The sequence below is a fragment of the Glycine soja genome, chromosome 18 (genome assembly GCF_004193775.1).
Source record: "Glycine soja cultivar W05 chromosome 18, ASM419377v2, whole genome shotgun sequence".
In the NCBI taxonomy this organism is placed as follows: domain Eukaryota; kingdom Viridiplantae; phylum Streptophyta; class Magnoliopsida; order Fabales; family Fabaceae; genus Glycine; species Glycine soja.
Window position 1 is genome coordinate 12,313,121 of NC_041019.1, and position 20,638 is coordinate 12,333,758.

The window sequence follows — 20,638 nt, forward strand, 5'->3', positions numbered from 1 at the left end:
ATCAGTCGTTTATAAAAAATGTGGGAAAGTTGGCCACTACAAAAGGACATGTAAAGGCAAGACAACTATTGCTAGGAACATTCCAAAAGGGGGGAATAATGTAAATATTACTTTCAACCTATATTTAAAGTGTGTCGAATGAGTTTAATCATTTTTACAATATTTGCTTTCAATTTTAACAAAAATTGAAGACAAAATCAGCCTCTACCTCCAATGTTGTATCAAAGAAACAGAAAAATGTTTCATGTACAAATGGGACCACAATTGTAGGAATTGAAGGAGGTGAAAGTACCAATCTAACACAAGAATCAAGAATTAATTAATGGAGTCGGCATGGAGGATTGAAGCACAATTGGATTATCTGTTAAAGTTTTTTGGATGTTGAAGTTAAATGTTGTGGCTCTATTTTTTGCTAGTTCAAGTTACTGTTTAATGTGGCTATGTAATGCACTCTTTATCTAATTATCTTTTCTTGCTATGATTAAGCTATTGTTTAATGAGGCCATGTAATGCACTCTTATGTAATTATGTTTTGTTATTATGTTCAAGTTCCTCTTTATTGTTCATTGTCATATTTGTGCTATGGTGATATTGTGATCTAGTCTAATTAGATGCACATATTTTTGGTGTAGTTTCTAGCCCATTGACCATGAAGCATGGTTACAACTAATAAGTAATCATTTCTAAGACGAGCTCAAATTTTGATTTTTGAGAAACAAGGTTCAACAGCTTGCACTAAAATACCCTTTTAGGGATAGTGATATGTCGTTGTTAATAAAGTTGTACAAGTAGAATTTTGGAAAATAGCTTGTGTTTGTATGGTTGTCCACTACTTGCATGATAGTTTGGTGTCTTTTTTCAATCAACCTTACCTACCTGAATGTGGAAATAATTGCAAACACGCCACTAATAAGATCTTCAAGATTAATTCGCTAATGATTGATCATTAGTGTGAAAACATATTTTGTGTGGGAGAATTAAACATTTACAAGCCATGAATGGAACATTTATTTTGTGGAATCTATGTAAACACCAGGTGTCTTCCAATAAATATTCATTACGCTACTACAAAAAGCAGTTTTAACATCGGTTTTGGACAAAACCGATGTTAAGTTAAACGTGGTGGCATATTTGTAAATAAAATATCATTCTTAACATCGGTTTTCCAAAAAACCGATGTTAATGCATACAAGTTAACATCGATTTTTTGGAAAACTGATGTTAACATATCATGCGTTAACATCGGTTTTTCAAAAACCGATGTTAACATCATTAGTTAACATCGGTTTTTGAAAAATCATATATTGCGTTATTAATTATATTTAATTAAAAAAATATAATAATTAATAAACAATAATAAATTCAAAAGGTAAACATTTAAAAATTAAACTAAATTTTTAAAATGAATTTCGTAATTTTAATTTTATTATTTCATGATTATCATTTAAATATAACATACATTTATATAAATTATTTGATATTAGTTAATTTGAAAATAAAAAAAAAACTATTTTTAATAATAGAGTTTAACTTTTATAGAATTTTTATAGAATGTTGGTAAAAACAATTATATCGTAAAAAAATTAAAATTTATTACTAATATATTTTTATTTAATTATTATAAAAATAAAAGAAATTATTCATAAAAAGGTAAATGAAGAATATTGTTTAAAAATTCTATGAAATCCTACTATATTTATATTATCGTATTATCTTTAAATTAAAAATAAATTAAAATATTTGTATACATTAATTTGATTTATTGAAAATATATGTTACAGTGGTTTAATTTAAATAATTATAGTTATCTCATATATTTGTTGGATTTAAAAACATGATATTTTCATTATTTTTAAACAAATTTTTCAGAACAAAAATAAAAATATTTTCATGAGACACGAAAATTATGTTTTAAGTCTTTAAATTTAGAGTTAATTATAATCCACATGTAATTTATTTTTATTACATTTGTCATTTTTTTATTATTTTTAACCTCATTTGTTAATTATGTGAATTTTTTGTTAATAAATTTAATAAAAAAAATATTTAGGAAAGAAGAAACAAAGAAAAAGAATTATATTTAAATAGTGATGATTTTTTTTTTGTCAAAATTTATTTTAATACTCAATTAAATATATTTTAATACTCATTTAGGAAAGAAGAAACAAAGAAAAAACATTTCGGATTAATTATTTTCAGTCTATTTTTTTGAAATTCTAATTTTAATATTTGAACAAATATTTGGTTTGTCAAAGTCTTCAAACTTTTCTTTATCTTTAGATTTTGCCGTCAACTTTATTTGTTTGGCAAAATGATGTTATGATAAACATTGAGACTATCACATGTTATTTTTAATTATTTATGAGGTCTATTTCTCTAATATTTAAAATTATTTTTCAATAAATAATTTCAACTAGACCCATTATTTAAGAAACTCACAATTGTATGTTATTAGAGAACATAATAATTTGCTTAAAAAAAAGAAAGAACATAATAGTAAAAGATTTTAAGTGTAGCATAATGTGTATGATCCATTCAAAAATTACTTCAACAACTCAATAAGCAAGCAATTCAACACAGTAGATGTTCTTAGGTCATTTTGCATTAAATAAAAAAATATATATTAAAATTTATTATTAACTTGTGTTAAAAATAAAAATCTCTAAACATGAATTATATCAACCAAAAATCTCTAAACATAAATTATATCACCCAAAGAGAACTAGCCAAGAGGTAATAATCATTTCTTTCATTTTCTTATTCATTTTGCTTATTCATAAGCTTCCTTTTAAAATTTTGTTTCTCGACTGAGTTTCATTCATTTTTTTCCCACTTTTTATAATTTCTTGGAGCTAGGATGGATCTGTTGCTTAAAAACAATTATTTAAGTTCCTGAGTTATGGTGAATTGGTGATAACTCATTTTTTTTTAAGAGTTGCAAGGGTGTGAAGGAAAAAAAATAGAAAGAAAGAAAATATAAATAATAATTTATTTTTAAATAATGGAAAAATAAAGAAAAAAAGTTAGTAATAATTTGAAAAAAATATATTTTTAATTCAAACTTTTTATTTAAATATTTTTAATTCAAATTATTTTTAATGCTATACAGCCTGGAATAGTCCTCAGTCAAAAAAAATATCCCACACGAAATTCTATGCATCTTTAAATATTTGGATGCTTTTCATTAGAATTTGATTTGGATAAGTTATAAAATTAACTCTAAATTTTACCTATAAGCAACTCGTACAGGAAAAAAAAAAAGAAACATAGTCAAAAGTGAATTTCAAAATTGGAGGCTACTATAATTGAGATTGAGTGGAGCGTTGCGTGTCCAGTGGACGCGCTGTTTTGCATGAAGAGCATAGTTGTGGCAAATTTACTGTAGGGGGTTGCTTTTGAAAACTATTTACGGAAGAGGGTTTCTTTTAAAAAAAAATTACGAGGGGGGTCACTTCTGGACGTGGGTGCCGCCATTGACACTGGCGGGAAGCTTGAACCGCCAGTGGCAATGGCGGGATAGGGGGTGCCGCTATTGGCATTTGCGGGACAGGCTGACTAGGAGAGAGGGGGTACCGCCAACAGCAATGGCGGGATAGGCTGAGTAGGACAGAGGCGAGGGTACCGCCATTCCTCCTGGCAGGACATGGCTACGGTTCACATGGCGGGATAGGCTTCTGATGATGGGACTGAAGCATGGAAGCGTGATGGCTGAAGCCTGCACCTAGGGTTCACATGTTATCTCTGAAATTTTTTTTTGATGCTAGGGCTAGAGTTCTACTTCACATGCATGCACCCAGTTGTTGCTTTAGAGGAGACTAGGGCACTGTATTGCATAGGAAATTAGAAATCACAGAGCTAGGCATGTAAGGCAGGCATCAGAAATCACAGAGCTAGGCATGTAAGGCAGGCATGTAGGAGGTGACTTCCATACAGACTTACTTTAATAATGGTGTGTAAATTTACGTTGTAGATAGCTTTTTGCTTTCTTTAAATAGAGCAAACTTGCAATCACCACACACTCAACACTTGCAGAAATTTGAGACTGAAGAGAGTATTGTGAAAGAGGAAGAAAGAGTTTCTTTGAAGTTTGATTCTATAGTAAGGATGTTTTATATTTATTTAAATAAAGTTTTCTTTCATTTTGTTTATTTATCATGTAAAAATTATTTATTTTGAAGTAACAAATATTATGGTTAGAATGAAATTTGAAACTCAAATTTAAGTGTATTAATTTTGTAAATTACATTTTAAATTTAAAAATTATTAGTAGTAATTATTTGTAAGCCTTTTTGTTAATGGTTTTTGCGTCTGAAGTATTATTTGACATATAATTTAATTTAAGACAAAAAATAATTGCATGCTATTTCTTAAGTATTTTGTGGTTTGTTCTGAGTACGAAGTTTCATTTTACTTGTAATAAAATTTAGTATAAGTTAACAAAAAGAAATTGTAATTTTAATTATAAAAACAATAAGAAAAATATTACCAATTTTAAAAGTCTCGTTATTTAAATTTACTAACATAAAAACTAGCATGGGAATAACAATTTTTCGTTACTATATTTATTAGTAATTTATTGATTTTTAATAATCTTAAAAGAAGTTTACTTGGATTTTTAGATTATTTTATACTTTATGGTAACTAAGAAAAATATTGAGACTGCAAACTAGCACTAGATCAGGTCTAATACTTCTCCAGTTTTCGAAAAATAATAGGTGAATATTTTATCTCTCCAAGCAATCACTAGTCCAGAAAATTAAAAAATATAGTTGAATTAATTCTTTAACACTCACTAATTTTGTATCTCTTTGTTTTTATCACATATATCATATTAGTTATTATACTTGAATTGTATATATTTCTTTTATCTCCTTGTCTCACTAAGTTTCAAATTAGTTGTTCATCGAGTATTTTTTGTGCCTTACATATACGTGCATGTAGTTTAATTAATTAACCATTGAGAGTATTTAGTGGAGATGGAGAGCAATTACGCCTTATTTGTCTCTCCTCCACTCCTATATATAGACAGTATACTTTCCTACTAATTTTCTCATATGTATATATATGATATATCCTTCATTACCGAATCTCATTTGAGTTAAGTAAGTTGTTCTAGTTAATTAGTACTGAAAAACGGCTTCGAAGATACAAATATTGGGGCGCCTAGGCGTGTTGGCCATGTTCCGTCTAAATTTTTTTTAAGTGTAATCCTTTCATTTATAACCCTTCCATTTTGTGTTTGTCTGGAATTTTTTTGAAGTTGAGGAATTTTCCATAAATTATTTAATTAGAGTAATATTTTTTAAAATAAAGTATGAATGTGTAGTAAAAAGGTCATTTAGATTAAACGTGGAATTAGTTTCAATGCTTTGAAAAAAAAATTGGAAATAAGGTAAAGTTAGAAAATAATGAAATTATTTATACTATAAGTTGTAGATTTTTAGTTTCAGGAAAATATGTTGCGTTGCAAATTTGTGATGACGAAGATGTTGAAACTATGATCGAAAGTTTTCAACAACAACAACAAATGTCAGTTCTAGAATTGTACGTAGAAAAGGATGTTGCTGGTGGTTCGATGTTTCATGCTGCAAATTTCGTTACGTCATGTTGACGTAATGTATCTCATCATGAGTCGGAACTGCCAAGAAATATAAGCAATTTACATGATGATGATGATGATGATGATTATCTTGCATCTAACTCATACGTTGAAGAGTCTTTCGATGAAGATGATAGTGATGATGGAATATCTGATACAGACAATGAAGTCACTGACATCGTTGAACCAGTTTCAATTGTTCACCCAACCAAAGGTAAATGTTTGTAAAATACAAAATTAGTTGAATACATCTATCTTTTTATGAGAATTGTATTTAATAGTAACTAAATAGGAGTAGTTTGTTGACGTGATTTTTTTAAAAAATTATTAGGTGTACCACAAATTCAAAATCCATTTTGGAATGATGCTATGCATTATAACAATATCAATTGGAGTCATCCGGACGAGGAGGACATTTGTGGTCTGGACATGCCAACGACTTTTAATGTTGGACAAGAATTATATGTTGGCATGGATTTTGACAGTAAAGATGCGGTCAAAAATGCACTGAAACAATATGTGATGAAGGTGCATCAAACTTTTAAGGTTGTTGAAACGAAATCACACAAATATATCGTTTGTTGCCCCAACAACACCGAAGAGTCTCCTTGCCCTTTTTATATGAGGGCAATTTTATCCAAAAAAACTTATGCATGGAAAGTGACACAATGGGGTGGACCGCACACATGTCTAAATATGACTATGACACAAGACCATGAGAAGCTTGATTCAAATTTAATTGCGACTTGCGTAGTAGGTACGTTTTTTATGTTCATATTATCCTACTTTTGTGTTATTTGTTATTTTAATTTGTAATTTTATTTTATTATTTGAATTACAGGCATGATCAGAGAAGATCCATCAATAAAAATTTCTTTGATTCAAGAAAGGATAAATAGTGAATTTTCCTATAAGGTTTCATACAGAAAAGCATGGATGGCCAAACAAAAGGCGATTGCAATTGAATATGGCGATTGGGAAGAGTCGTATGCGAAACTCTCGTCATGGCTAACACACATGCAAAATCATTCTCCTGGCTCTTACTTTCAAATACTACATGACGATTTTATTGTTGGTAATAGGGTCAGTCGCAAACATCGTCAGTTTCATAGAGTATTTTGGACATTTGGTCAATGCAAAGAGGCTTTTAAGTACTGTAAGCCAATCATACAAGTTGACGGCACACATTTATACGGCAAATACCGTGGGACCCTGTTAATGGCCACATTGCAAGATGGAAATGGTGGTGTTCTTCCTCTAGCATTCGTCGTGGTCAAAGGCGAGACACTAACAGCATGGTCATGGTTTTTGGCCCACTTGCGTGAACACGTCACAGATAAGAATGAAATTTGTCTAATATCTGATCGTCACGCGAGTATAAAGTCTGTTGTCGCTAACGAAGCACTTGGTTGGCAACCTTTCCACGGTTATCATGTGTACTGCGTCCGACACATAGCCAGCAAATTCAACAACGCGAAACAAAAAGAGATGTTCAAGAAATTGGGTAAGGTTTATTTCATACATTAATTTAATTTGAGTTTGATGTCTACGTACAACTTTTGATGATAACAAATTTGATGCAGCGTACACTCCTTGCAAGCATGTGTTTGATCAAAACTTAGAAAAATTTCGTCAATTGAGTCCAGCCATAGCAAGATGGATTGATCGCATTTCAAAGGAAAAATGGAGCATGGCTTACGATACATCTGGACGACAATATGGTCACATGACAACCAACCTATCAGAATGTGTGAATAAGGTGTTGAAAGATTGTCGCAGCATTCCAATAACAGCGTTGGTCAAGTCAATATATAGTAGGTGCCGAAAGTACTTTGTTGATCGTGGTCGCCAAGCCCAAAGACAATTAAGAGAAGGCCAAGTTTATTGTTCTAAGCTTGTTACAGAACTTAGGAAAAATCAAGAACAAGCTTGTTCGCACATCGTTCGCGTGTATGATATCCACTCGACAAGGTTTGAAGTAGAGGAGACCTTCAATCCTATAACGCAACGTGGCAGACAAAAATGGGCAGTTAACTTGAATGGCCATTATTGTCAATGCGGAAGGTATTCTGCGCTTCACTATCCATGTTCACACATTATTGCAGCTTGTGGTTACGTGAGCATGAACTACTACCAATATATAGATGTTGTTTACACCAATGAGCACATCTTAAAAGCATACTCCACACAGTGGTGGCCTCTTGGGAATGAAGCGGCAATTCCTCCTTCTGATGAGGCATGGACACTAATCCCTGACCCAACTACAATTCGTGCGAAAGGTCGGCCAAAATCAACAAGGATAAGGAATGAGATGGATTGGGTCGAACCATCTGACCATCGACAAAAATGTAGTAGATGTGGAGCTGAAGGGCACAATAGGCACCGATGTCCAATGCAATCTGACCATGGGAGTAATTCATTTAATTGATTTATGTATGTTACATGACTGACTTGTATTGCTTTAGGTTTTGTTCAATGTATTTACTTGTTGGTCTTCAATGAAATCGTCAGTTACTTTTTGTTGAATGTGTGCTTCTAATGAAATAAAATTACATTTAGAAGTTGAAATAAATGGAGTGGATCAATCGAGGTTGAGTGACATTGGTGTTGATCGTTAGTTAGAAACGTTAGTGTCTAAGTATTTTGTCTACCTTAGTTTTTTTTAACTATCTACAATGACAAACTATGGACTTAGTCATTATGGTTTAGTGTCTAAGTATTTTGGTTTAGTGTTTAGGGTCTAAGCCTTAGGTTTTAGTATTTAGAACTATGGGATTAGGGTTTACGCTTTATGTTTTAAGTGTTAGGGTTTAGTTTTTTTATTTTAAGGGTTAGGGTTAGGGCTAAGTTTTTATGTTTTAGGGGTAGGGCTAAGTTTTTTTATTTTATGGTTAGGGTTAATTTTTTTATTTTATGGGTTAGGGTTAGTTCTTATTTTTTATTTGTTAGGGGTTACTTCTTATTTTTTAGGTGTTAGGGGTTAGTTCTTATTTGTTAGGGGTTAGGGCTAAGTTCTTTTTATTTTAGGGTTGGGGTTAATTTTTTTATTTGAAGGGTTAGGGTTAGTTCTTATTTTTTTAGGGGTTAGGGGTTAGTTCTTATTTGTTAGGGGTTAGGGCTAAGTTTTTTTTTATTTTAGGGTTGGGGTTAATTTTTTTATTTGAAGGGTTAGTATTACTTCTTATTTTTTTAGGGGTTAGGGGTTAGTTCTTATTTGTTAGGGGTTAGGGCTAAGTTTTTTTTATTTTAGGGTTGGGGTTAATTTTTTTATTTGAAGGGTTAGGGTTACTTCTTATTTTTTTAGGGGTTAGGGGTTAGTTCTTATTTGTTAGGGGTTAGGGCTAAGTTTTTTTTATTTTAGGGTTGGGGTTAATTTTTTTATTTGAAGGGTTAGGGTTACTTCTTATTTTTTTAGGGGTTAGGGGTTAGTTCTTATTTGTTAGGGGTTAGGGCTAAGTTTTTTTTATTTTAGGGTTGGTGTTAATTTTTTTATTTGAAGGGTTAGGGTTACTTCTTATTTTTTTAGGGGTTATGGGTTAGTTCTTATTTGTTAGGGTTAATTCTTTTTATTTTAGGGGTTAGGGCTAATTTTGTTATTTGAAGGGTTAGGGTTTAGTTCTTATTTTTGAGGGGTTAGGTTTTAGTGCTAATTTTTTAGGGGTTAGGGCTAAGTTCTTTTTTAGGGGTTAGGGTTAATTCTTTTTATTTTAGGGGTTAGGGTTAATTTTTTTTATTTGAAGGGTTAGGGTTTAGTTCTTATTTTTGAGGGGTTAGGTTTTAGTGCTTATTTTTAGGGGTTAGGGCTAAGTTCTTTTTATTTTAGGGTTTAGGGTTAATTCTTTTTATTTTAGGGGTTAGGGCTAACTTTTTTACAAGGGTTAGGGTTTAGTTCTTATTTTTGAGGGGTTAGGGTTGAGTGCTTATTTTTTAGGGGCGAGGGTTTAGTTCTTTTAATTTTAGGGGTTAGGGTTAATTTTTTTAATTTTAGGGGTTAGGGCTAAGTTTTTTATTTGAAGGGTTAGGCTTAGTTTTTATTTTTTTAGGGGTTAGGGTATAGTTCTTATGGTTTAGGGGTTAGGGCTAAGTTTTCTTATTTTAGGGTTTAGGGTTAATTTTTTTATTTTAGGGGTTAGGGTTAAATTTTTTTATTTGAATGGTTAGGGTTTAGTTCTTATTTTTGAGGGGTTAGGGCTAAGTTTTTATGTTTTAGGGGTTAGTGCTAAATTTTTTATTTGAAGGGTTAGGGTTAGTTCTTATTTTTTTAGGGGTTAGGGTTTAGTTCTTATTTGTTAGGGGTTGGGGCTATGTTTTTTATTTTAGGGTTAGGGTTAATATTTTTTATTTAGGGGTTAGGGCTAAGTTTTTTATTTGAAGGGTTAGGGTTTAGTTCTTATTTTTTAGGGAAATAAAATTACATTTAGAAGTTGAAATAAAATTACTTTTTTTTAATGTGTACTTCTAATGAAATAAAATTACATTTAGAAGTTGAAATAAAATTACTTTTTTTTTAATGTGTACTTCTAATGAAATAAAATTACATTTAGAAGTTGAAATAAAATTACTTTTTTTTGAATGTGTACTTCTAATGAAATAAAATTACATTTAGAAGTTGAAATAAATGGAGTGGACCAATCGAAGTTGAGTGACATTGGTGTTGATCATTAGTTATCAACGTTAGTTATTTTTATTTTAAGCGATAGGGTTTACTTTTTATATTTTATGGGTCAGGGCCAAGTTCTTATATTTTGGGGGTTAGGGTTAGGTTTTTTATTTGAAGGGTAAGGGTTTAGTTCTTATTTTTTAGGGTTAGGCTTAGTTTTTTTATTTTAGGGTTAGGGTTCAGTTTTGAACATTTTACGTCTAAGTTTTCACATTTTAGGGGTTAGGATTAGGTTTTTTATTTTAAGGGTTAGGGTTTAGTTCTGAACATTTTAGGGGTTAGAGTTAGTTTTTTTATTTTAAGGGTAAGGGTTTGGTTCTTATTTTTTAGGGTTAGGCTTAGTTTTTATATTTTAGGGTTAGGGTTTAGTTCTAAACATTTTAGGGGTAAGTACTTATATTTTACGGGTTAGGGTTAGTTTTTCTATTTTAAGGGTTATGGGTTAGTTTTTATGTTTTATGGGTTAGGGTTTAGTTCACATTGATGTTCATCGTTACTTAGAAACATTAGTTTTTTCCTTTTGGCTACCTTAGTTATTTGGTTTAGGGTTCATTGATTATTATAGTTTGATACGCGACATAAATTGTATCCATAAGTAAGCCTTAATAAACTGAATATCATACATTACGTGTGAAATTCAAATGACAAATATACAACAAAGCCTTAATAAACGGAGACATGCAAATCATTCATTTTGGTGTCCGTGATGCCGTGAGGATGTGCCACATGGTCGATCCCATCTTCGTGCTTGGCGATCAGGATTTCTTCTGCCCCGATGCCTCCCCGCTTCTTCTTCGTCAGCCTCCGCAGAAAATGCGTGACGCAAATCAACACCGAATAAGTCACCCGTATTAGGTATTTGTCCCGGTACATTCCATTGTGTTCCTAACAGGGCATTAGGTGTTGGAATTGGGCCATGATATTGTTGTGAAGGGGTCATTGTGGGCCATGAAAAATGAGCTTGTGTTTCCGCAACACCACCAAACGATTGCTGGCTTGTAGAAGTATCAGTGTGATGACCCTGAAAAGGATACTGATACATCTGTGTCGAATACTCAGCAAATGTTTGTGGCGTGTAATACATTCCATGGCCACGCTCCGCCATTTGTTGGGAATATTCTTCCGCTTCAACAGTGTCCCTTCGTCCGTCTATGCCCTGAGTTTCAATACTTGACTGAAGCATGTGAAACTGTTGTGCAGGAAATTGATGCTCTGATGCGGGACCATGTGACACTGACTCAGTGACTCTCTCTTGCTTTTCGGATAAAATTGTAATTTTTTCCACATAAGGCACGAGATCATCAACTGTCCATGTATTCCTCCCTTGAGGAGACACCATGTATTGTAATGTCTCCGCAACTTCAGCCTGCAATTATAAGGGTAAGAAAATTAATGACCATCATTAAAAAAAAGTTCAAGTTAAATATTGAAAAAAATTAAAAAATACCAATGTAGCCGTCTTTTCATTTTCTGGGTCAACAAACATCTTTGTCTTTCGCCTATACCAGACCATGTAGTCCGAGTTAAAGCTCAATAGGCCTTCTTGTCGGGGATAAGCGCCGACCCTAAATGCATGGCGATTATTCCACTGATGAATCATTGGGGCGAACAATTGCCCCCAATTTTCGTCATGTTTCCCTTTTAATGTTATGCCATGAATGTTTAAGGGTTGTGAAGGAGACTCTGGAACTGGTTGCTGCATCCCAAATTGTCTCAACACTCTGTCCGGTTGGTGCCACTCAATAACTTGGAAACAAATTAGTGGCACCACTGCGTACCACGCGAGACTTCCGACTAAACAAACGGGAGGCAACAATGATATAACGGTTGATGGGTAAGGCTCCCACACAAACTGCATATAACAACATAGTTGTGAACATTGTAGTAAAATAACACATATAATTTTTTATTTTACAAATACAATAGCATGGTTTTTACCTCATGACGTTTCATAATATCCAACTTGCGACTATAAACTTTCACATCATCATTGCCGATATGTTGGTTTCCACGTCGCAGCCACCTACAAAGAATAAAATTTAATATACCCTAAAACCATTTATTCTATTGAAATGAAAGACGTTGTTAAAAATGACTGACCTGTGCCCTAGTGGTGTATTTTCTACTTGGGAAGGAGTCCTCTTTGGAGCCAAGGTTGGACATCGTTCCCATGCCCACAATTGTAGTAAGATGAACATACCTTCGATTGATTTAGTTTTATAATCGGTGGCACTGCACATCTCTCTGTATAGAAAACCAAGTACGGCAACTCCCCATGCATATCTGCCACATTCTTCAAAGTCACGTAAAAATTGAAGGTACCTTAGCGAAACTCTGTTACTGGTTTTGTCAACAAACAAGACACCTCCAATGAATCTCAGTATCCATGCACGGGAAAACCTTCGTACTTGTTCTTCGTTGTCGTCATTATTTATTTGATCAAAATGGTGAGCCAGCCAACTTAATTTAACCACACTACCTTTAATTTCACCTTCTTGTGGTCTGACTCCCAATAATTCCTCACATAAATCAGCCCAATCAAGATTTGTTGGACCGATTAATGGTAAACCATCCATACTTATACCTAACAATACAGAGACGTCTTGTAGAGTAATAGTACACTCTCCGCATCTCATGTGAAACGTATGTGTTTCCGGCCTCCATCTTTCTATCAGAACACTAATTAATGAGGCATTTATTTTAAAGTATCCCATCTTAATGATCCAGCCGAAACCAGATTGTTGAAGAAAATGAAAAATTTGCTCTGGAATTTGTTCTTCCCCTTGATACGTGGGGACAGCTCGTCGTCACCCGAAAACGATCTGCTTCCGTTTCGACTTTCCTTAAGCGGGCTTGGGCTTTTTCCAGCTGTTCAATGGCCCCTTCCCGTAATTCTTCTGAGTTTCGAATAGTTCTCAAGATTTTCTGTTTTCGATTATCTAATAAATCACTTAATGAAAGTAGACTCTCTTTCCATTCATTTCAAAATGTCTAGGATCTCTTCCCGAACCAAACATGAATCTTTCGATTCATTTGGCTCTCACACTCAATTACTTATGGGAAATTTACCAAATATGTAATTTCCTTTCTTCTTCCCCATTCCAAACATGTTCTGAAACATGCTTAGGTTGCATCCATAATACATCAGTATCGATGGGACCAAACTTAATGTTAATATGTGATGAAGATGATGATGAAGATGCCATTGCTACTGCAAAATAAAATTTAATACATGTGAAGAAAACTTTAATTTATTAGTAAACTTTAAATATATAACAATAAATTTGTAAAAAATTAAACTAGCCAATTTTTAATATATTCTATACATAAATTAAAATACATGTGAAGAAAACTTTAATTTATTAGTAATTTTTTTTCTATAATTAACAAATAAATAATTGAATAAAATATGGACTAACAAATTATTTATAATACAAACAAATATTGGAATGCAAAAAATCATTTCAACAATATATATACAAAAATAATAATAATGTACAATGTGTCATATATTTAATCACGTAAATTTTCTAAAACAAATAATATTAACCTATAAATTAAAACTAACAAATAATATATATAGCATTCTAACTAAAAATAATTAACTCAAATAATATTAAATTATCAACTCATTTATTTAAAATACAAAATTATAATACTAAAAAGATAAATTTACGTGTGTCAAGTGTCTAATATTACAATTATTTATTTAAGTGTCAAATATTTAATATTACAAAAACTAAAAATTTACATGTGTCTAAAATTTATAAATATATACCTAAAGCTAATATTAACTTGTGCCTAATACTAAAAAATCTAATATTACGTGTGTCATCCTAAAGTATCATGCATGTATATATATTTATTAGGCTAAACTATCATTCGTCTAAATATATACCTAATACTACAAAAGCTAATATCACATATATAAAATTTAAGAATATATACAACAACTAAATATATATACACGTAATATTTTTATACTAACTAAACAAATATATAATATTTTTTTCAATTATACTTACTCATACAATTTTTTTGACGAGAGATTAAGTTATAAAATAATTTCTTATTTAAAACTCATAAGAATAATTGTCAACCCCCCTGCAAAAGTACATCATATATTTTAATTCTACGAATAATTAAGAATACAATTAATTTAGATTCTATAGAACATATGTATAGTATACAAATAAAATAAATTTAGAAAAATAATTGAAACAAGTTGATAAGAAAGAATAATTATTTTAGAAAACTTTATATTTCTTGAGTTAGAATATATTTTATTTTACAGATATTTCTAGAATTCATAATAAAATGAACATTCTTTGATAAAAAAAATTAATAATAATATTCTATGCTGTAATTACTACTAATACTAAAATATTATATACAATAACCAAATATTATTTTCAACCAAATATATACAATAACCAAATAATATCTAACAATATATACAATAACTAAATAAAATTTTAATTCTAACTAACCAAATAATATTTTCATACTAACTAACCTAACATTGGAATATCTATTAATACGTAAAAAATAACAACACAATAGCTACTCATACTAACTAATTTAAACTTAGAACTTTTGTTAATAATAACTAACCTACTATTTACATACTAACTAACTTAGAATATTTGTTAATACTAATACTAACTAACTTAAACTTATAATATATATTAACATATTTACTTTGAAAATACTTACCAGGAATTTATGTCCAAGATAAGGGTAAGGGCACTTGAAGGATGAAAGCACAGCAACAAGCACTAAATTTGAAAGAAATTTGAACCATGAGCACAGCACAGCACAACAAGCACAATAAGCTCTCACACTCAAGAAGAAAGAAAGAGAAAGAAAACTCAGTAAGGTAAGGAGAAATGTAAGCCTAAAGAATGAAGTTCAACCATTTTTTTATAGCTGAAAACTTGAACCCCAACGTTCAAGATTTTTTAACGTTCACATGCTATACTAGGCTTTTCAGAAACTGGAAACCCTAAACACTGCAAGCCTGAGCCTAGCTATCTTCTAAACACTGCAAGCCTGCAACGTGCAGACCTGGAAGCCTTCACGTGAGCCAAGCCTATCCCGCCAGCTCCAATGGCGCAACCTGAACTATCCCACCGGCTCCAGTGGCGGGACTGCCCACGTAGGCATGTCCCGCCAGGAGGAATGGCGGTACCCTCGCCTCTGTCCTACTCAGCCTATCCTGCCATTGCTGTTGGCGGTACCCCCTCTCTCCCCCTCTCTCCTAGTCAGCCTGTCCCGCAAATGCCAATAGCGGCACCCCCTATCCTGCCATTGCCACTGGCGGTTCAAACTTTCCGCCAGTGTCAATGGCGGCACCCACGTCCAGAAGTGACCCCCCTCGTAATTTGTTTTAAAAGAAACCCTCTTCGGTAAATAGTTTTCAAAAGAAACCCTCTTCCGTAAATTTGCCCATAGTTGTTTTTTTTTTAAAAAGAGACTATTCCATGAACAGAGAATATTTTCAAATTTTAACATATTAACTAATAAATATTTTATAAGATATACCTCATAAACTAATTTTATAATTCCTGATTTTTTTTATGCGACAAAGATAACTATAAACAAACCTCACCCTAAATGAGATAAGTGCATTAACTATGACACGGATTAATTAATTAATTATTAATTATTAGAAGTAAAGAAAAAAATTGAAAAGTGAGCTGTCTTCAACATACGGGGTTTTTACGTACACAAATACAAAACAATATGTCCACAATCCACTCCTCACTTTCTCTTCTCTCGTGCTTTATCCGTCCATTCTCTCTCTCAATCTCATTTCTCTGCCTCTGCTTCCATTTCACCGTAAGTTCTCATTTCTCCGTACCTCACCGTAAGTTCTCATTTCTCCGTACCTTCCATTTCATTCTCTCTTTACCTCTCCTTCGTGTTCATTTCGCTCTTCTCTTCTCTTCTCCTAGGGTTAGGCTTTTCCAATTAAGGTGCATTTTGAACTCCATACCTACCGATTAACTACAATGTAATCGATGTTTTATGCTTTTCTTCATTTTAATCTACGAATATTATTTGATGATTATTTGTGCTATCGCTTAACTCGTTGTTTATGTGTAGTAGAGTTAATGTTATCCGAGTTGTAACAACGGATAAGGAAGCGTGGATTTCACACTCAGGGTTTATCCTCCTTCACTGTTTTCACCAGTGGCTGGAACTAGAATTAGTTTAAATTCCATGCAAATATTTAGTTTCGTGTTGCTACCGTTTACCGTGTTGAGTTGAATGGAGTGTGAATTTAGTTTGGAGAAAGAAATTGAGGGAATAATCACTAATGCAGTAGTGCTGGTTTCAAGTTAGTTGCGAAACGTTAATTCGGATAGTAGAACTTACCACGGAGCTTCACTAGTGGTTTCTAATAATTATTTATTAGTTTTTACGGATATTGATGATCTACAGCCTACAAAATCCATAATATATTTATTTATTTATGAGTTAAAATAAAAATGAGAATTTGAAAGGATAAATGAGAGGAGGAAATAGAGATGACTTGTGTAAAGGGTAAATGACACGTGTCCAATTACAGCTGTATCCCAACTCCAAAGGCATGTAAGATTGAATGGTGAATATTAGCTCCTTTCATCTCTTTCTCTGTGTGTTTTGTAATTTGATATTGTTAGGCAATTCTTTTAGAATAGTAGAATATGAATTAATAAGGTTCCCTTCCAATGGCAACTCTCCACGCATTAGTGAAATTTTGCACAGTGCAGTGCAAAGCCTATGCTGGAAGCAAATGTGAGGATGCGTGTTTTTTTTCATGTACGTCGGTACGTGTCACACTGCTTAAACTTGTGTCAATTGATGGCTACCAAAATATTTAGCTCTATTAGGTAGGTATGCAGAACGGACATGGTGACAAAAGATGCAATTTTCTGTTATGCTTTTGTCCAATTTAAGAAATTGCTATGAAAAGGCATTTGTGCATATTCAAAGTGCAATTTGCTTACTTGTTTGTGAACAACCGCAAATATGTAGTTGCTGACAGTGACGTGCTTAAGAATGTGTTGCTGTTCTTCTCTGCTTCTTGTGCACATGAATTTAGGTATATAAGCTCTTTATTTACTTGGAATTTCTAATGGTAGATGAAAGAACATATATAATAGCTACAATTTGCCTAGGTTGTTGTTTTTCCTTTTTTCTTTCTATTGCCTTTCCCTTGCAAATTAATGATGCTAACATTATCTATGATATATTCCAACTCCTGAGAAATTCCTTTACTGTCTAAATAAAGTAATCACTGTGCGAGAATTTGTTTGTTGAAATGGTTCGGGGGAAGCATTGCATTTTTTTTCTCCCACTTGTATGTCAGCTTCAAAAAATTAACACTTTGATCTTGCTTTTCTATTCATTCATTATTTCATTCATGGTTTCCTTTCAGGGCATTTTTTGAAAAATTTAAACTAGTTAATAGAAGAATATTATGGCTGTTTCCATGAGAGATTTGGATCTAGCTTTCCAGGGAGCTGGACAAAAGGCGTATCCTGCTTCTTGTTAACATATTCTACTTTTCACTATTTATAAGATTTTCATATTTAGAAGATTTGTTCAAGTTTTCTGCTTCATTTGGTTCCGTCATATGCTTAATTTAATTTGATGCTTTAACGTTTGATCTGTTCCCAGTAGTCCAGTACTTGTGCATTATTTTCCTTAACCATATATAGTGGACTTGAAATATGGCGTATTGAGAATTTTAATCCAGTTCCTGTCCCAAAGTCCTCTTATGGGAAATTTTTCACTGGAGACTCCTATGTGATCTTAAAGGTAAGCCATATTTTGAAAGTGATTATTCATACAGTGTTAGCCTCATGTTGGTATATTCTGTTTCGGGATGTTTCTATTTCTGTTTATTATTGCATTGCATGGACATTGTAATTTAAAAGCAATTGTTGTTCCCAGCATGAAAAAAATCACAATATTGGTATGTAATGGCATGTAGATCAATTTCCGTCTTCATTTTTCTTTGGAGCACAACTGGAAAAAACTCTAAAAACCACAAGCTCTAGAAAAAGGAAGCATTTGCCAAAACCTCTATCTGAAGCACAACTGGATATCAATGGCTTAGCAACAAGTTCACCAAATGTTCATCAAACGCAAGTAGGCAATAAAATGAAGACAAGGAAAAGGAAATGATACTTTATGCAGGAGCCCTGTTTAACCTTTTCCTAAGGCTTCAAATTACAGTATCCATCCTTTTGTGAGATTGAGATCCCATGAGATGATCGGCTAGGATCTCGATGGATTTGTTTCCATTTAGGAAGGTAATCATAAAATATGTGCCATTGTATTTTTTAAAAATAGCTTTCCAGGTATTAATCTGGTGAGTTGTTTTAGTGTTGCCCCTCTTGCAAACACTAAACTAAAAATAGTTCACTTATTAGTTTTTAAATTTTTAGATTTTTTTTGTTTTATTTACAGAAACCCCATTCCATGTTCCAAATGATGTTTTTTCCTCCTTTTAAGGGGGTTTACTAACCGTACAAAAAAGAAAAGAAAAAAAATGATGAAAATAGGGGGAACATTTATTTTTGTACCTCAGGATTCAATGTCATTACTGTATTAACTTGCTGGCAACCTTAGTAAATATTGCAACTTATGTGTTTGATTGTTCAGAACATATGGATATGGCTCTCATCTTGCATTGATTGTGTATAGTTTGACATTCAAGGTGGTTGTTTTCGGCAATGATAAAGCCGCTATGTTGGCCGATTTTTGGGAATATCCTCATTTCCTTGAAATAAAACTTTGTTGTTATGGATCTGTGATTTGAGTAAAGAGTGGGATGGGACATCATATCTTCCAATTGCTGCATGCACGTTGATTAACTTAATAATCTCTTACTATTATGCACGTTGTTATTACATTATTAATTTATTTTTTTATTTGATCATGCAGTATTTTAATGAAGTTAGACCATTAGAAGCAGAGAGATTCAAGGCGCTTCGTATCCAGTGGGCACAGCATTATCTAAAAGTTAGAAATCAAACATAAGATGTTAGGCAACTATGTAACTTTAGGTTACTTAATTAGTTTACATACTTTGCATTACAATTTTTACAATTGTTGTCTCATTTTAACATTGAATAACCTTTGTTGATAGCTAGTTTTCCGCTAAAACCTATTTGAAAGCAGAATGCAAATGATATATGTTGTGTGCTGTGTGGTTTGATTTTAAATTTACAGGTTAAATTTTGGTTTTTTTTGGAAAAATAGAGACATTATTTAAATTTTTTTTTTTGAAAACAACATCGGTTTTTTGGAAAAATCGATGTTAACGAATGTGTTAATTTGACAGTTAACATCGGTTTTTTTAAAAAATCGATGTTAACGATATTAACATCGATTTTTTGGAAAAACCGATGTTAACGAATGTGTTAATGTTGACAGTTAACATCGGTTTTTTTAGAAAAAACGATGTTAATATTGAAAACGTTAACATCGGTTTTTTTGGAAAAACCGATGTTAACGAATGTGTTAATGTTGACAGTTAACATCGGTTTTTTAGAAAAATCGATGTTAACATACGTTGACATCGGTTTTTTAGAAAAACCGATGTCAACGTACGTTAACATCGGTTTTTTTACAAAAAACCGATGTTAATATTGAAAACGTTAACATCGGTTTTTTCAAAAAACCGATGTTAATTGTCAACATTAACACATTCGTTAACATCGGTTTTTTTACAAAAAACCGATGTTAACTTACTTTATATAACCGATGTAAGTAATTTTACGTTAACATCGGTTTTTAAAAAATCGATGTTAACGATAATACTATCAACGCCAGTACTTTCAACATCGATTCAAAAACCGATGTTAAAAGTCATAAATAACCGATGTTAAAAGCATATTTTCTAATAGTGTTACTCTAGTATAAGCCTTTGAAATTGTCCTCTTTGTCCAAACAAAATTGACCCATTATATGCATATATCAGGTTTATGATATTTTACATCCCTGCAATAAGAAACAATTATGATAATATGCAAATGGAATTTATCCTCTTTTTGTCAAAACAGAATTGAACCATGGGATCAATATAGATCCATTCACTAATTTTAATTATTGCACCAGCTAAAAAATGAAAACCAAACAAAGTTGAACACCAAATAAATACCAAAGTTGAACACCAATAAACTCTTCTATCATTAACTAACCATTCAATAATTACAATTTGCAAACTAAAAACACCAACAAGCAACTTACCACTATTACTTTCGTCCTAAACCATTACATAATAAAAACGCCAACAAGCAAATTGCCACCATTACATCACATTCCCTTACTACATAATAAAAACACCAACAAGAAAACACTGACCTAAGACAAAACCAATC

At 32.1% G+C, this 20,638-nt stretch overlaps 1 protein-coding gene across 6 annotated transcripts; it reads left to right on the forward strand.

The window, feature by feature from the left end:
- Window positions 1-16,003: 16,003 nt before the first annotated feature.
- Window positions 16,004-19,480, forward strand: LOC114395422 (villin-4-like). Of its 6 annotated transcripts, none has more exons than XR_003663018.1 (5): window positions 16,004-16,128; window positions 16,217-17,349; window positions 17,686-17,783; window positions 17,969-18,068; window positions 18,244-18,415. XR_003663018.1 is itself a non-coding variant. In XM_028357198.1 (4 exons), exons 2-4 carry the CDS (start codon window positions 17,728-17,730, stop codon window positions 19,293-19,295), a joined length of 252 nt encoding a protein of 83 aa, XP_028212999.1. In that variant the 5' UTR covers window positions 16,004-16,128; window positions 17,686-17,727; the 3' UTR covers window positions 19,296-19,480. The 6 variants fall into 6 exon arrangements, 3 of the variants coding, with proteins under 3 accessions (XP_028212999.1, XP_028213002.1, XP_028213000.1); XR_003663017.1 differs by adding an exon at window positions 19,200-19,480 and having other exon boundaries at window positions 16,013-17,349; window positions 18,244-18,565; XR_003663019.1 differs by having other exon boundaries at window positions 16,036-16,100.
- The last annotated feature ends 1,158 nt before the right edge of the window (window positions 19,481-20,638 follow it).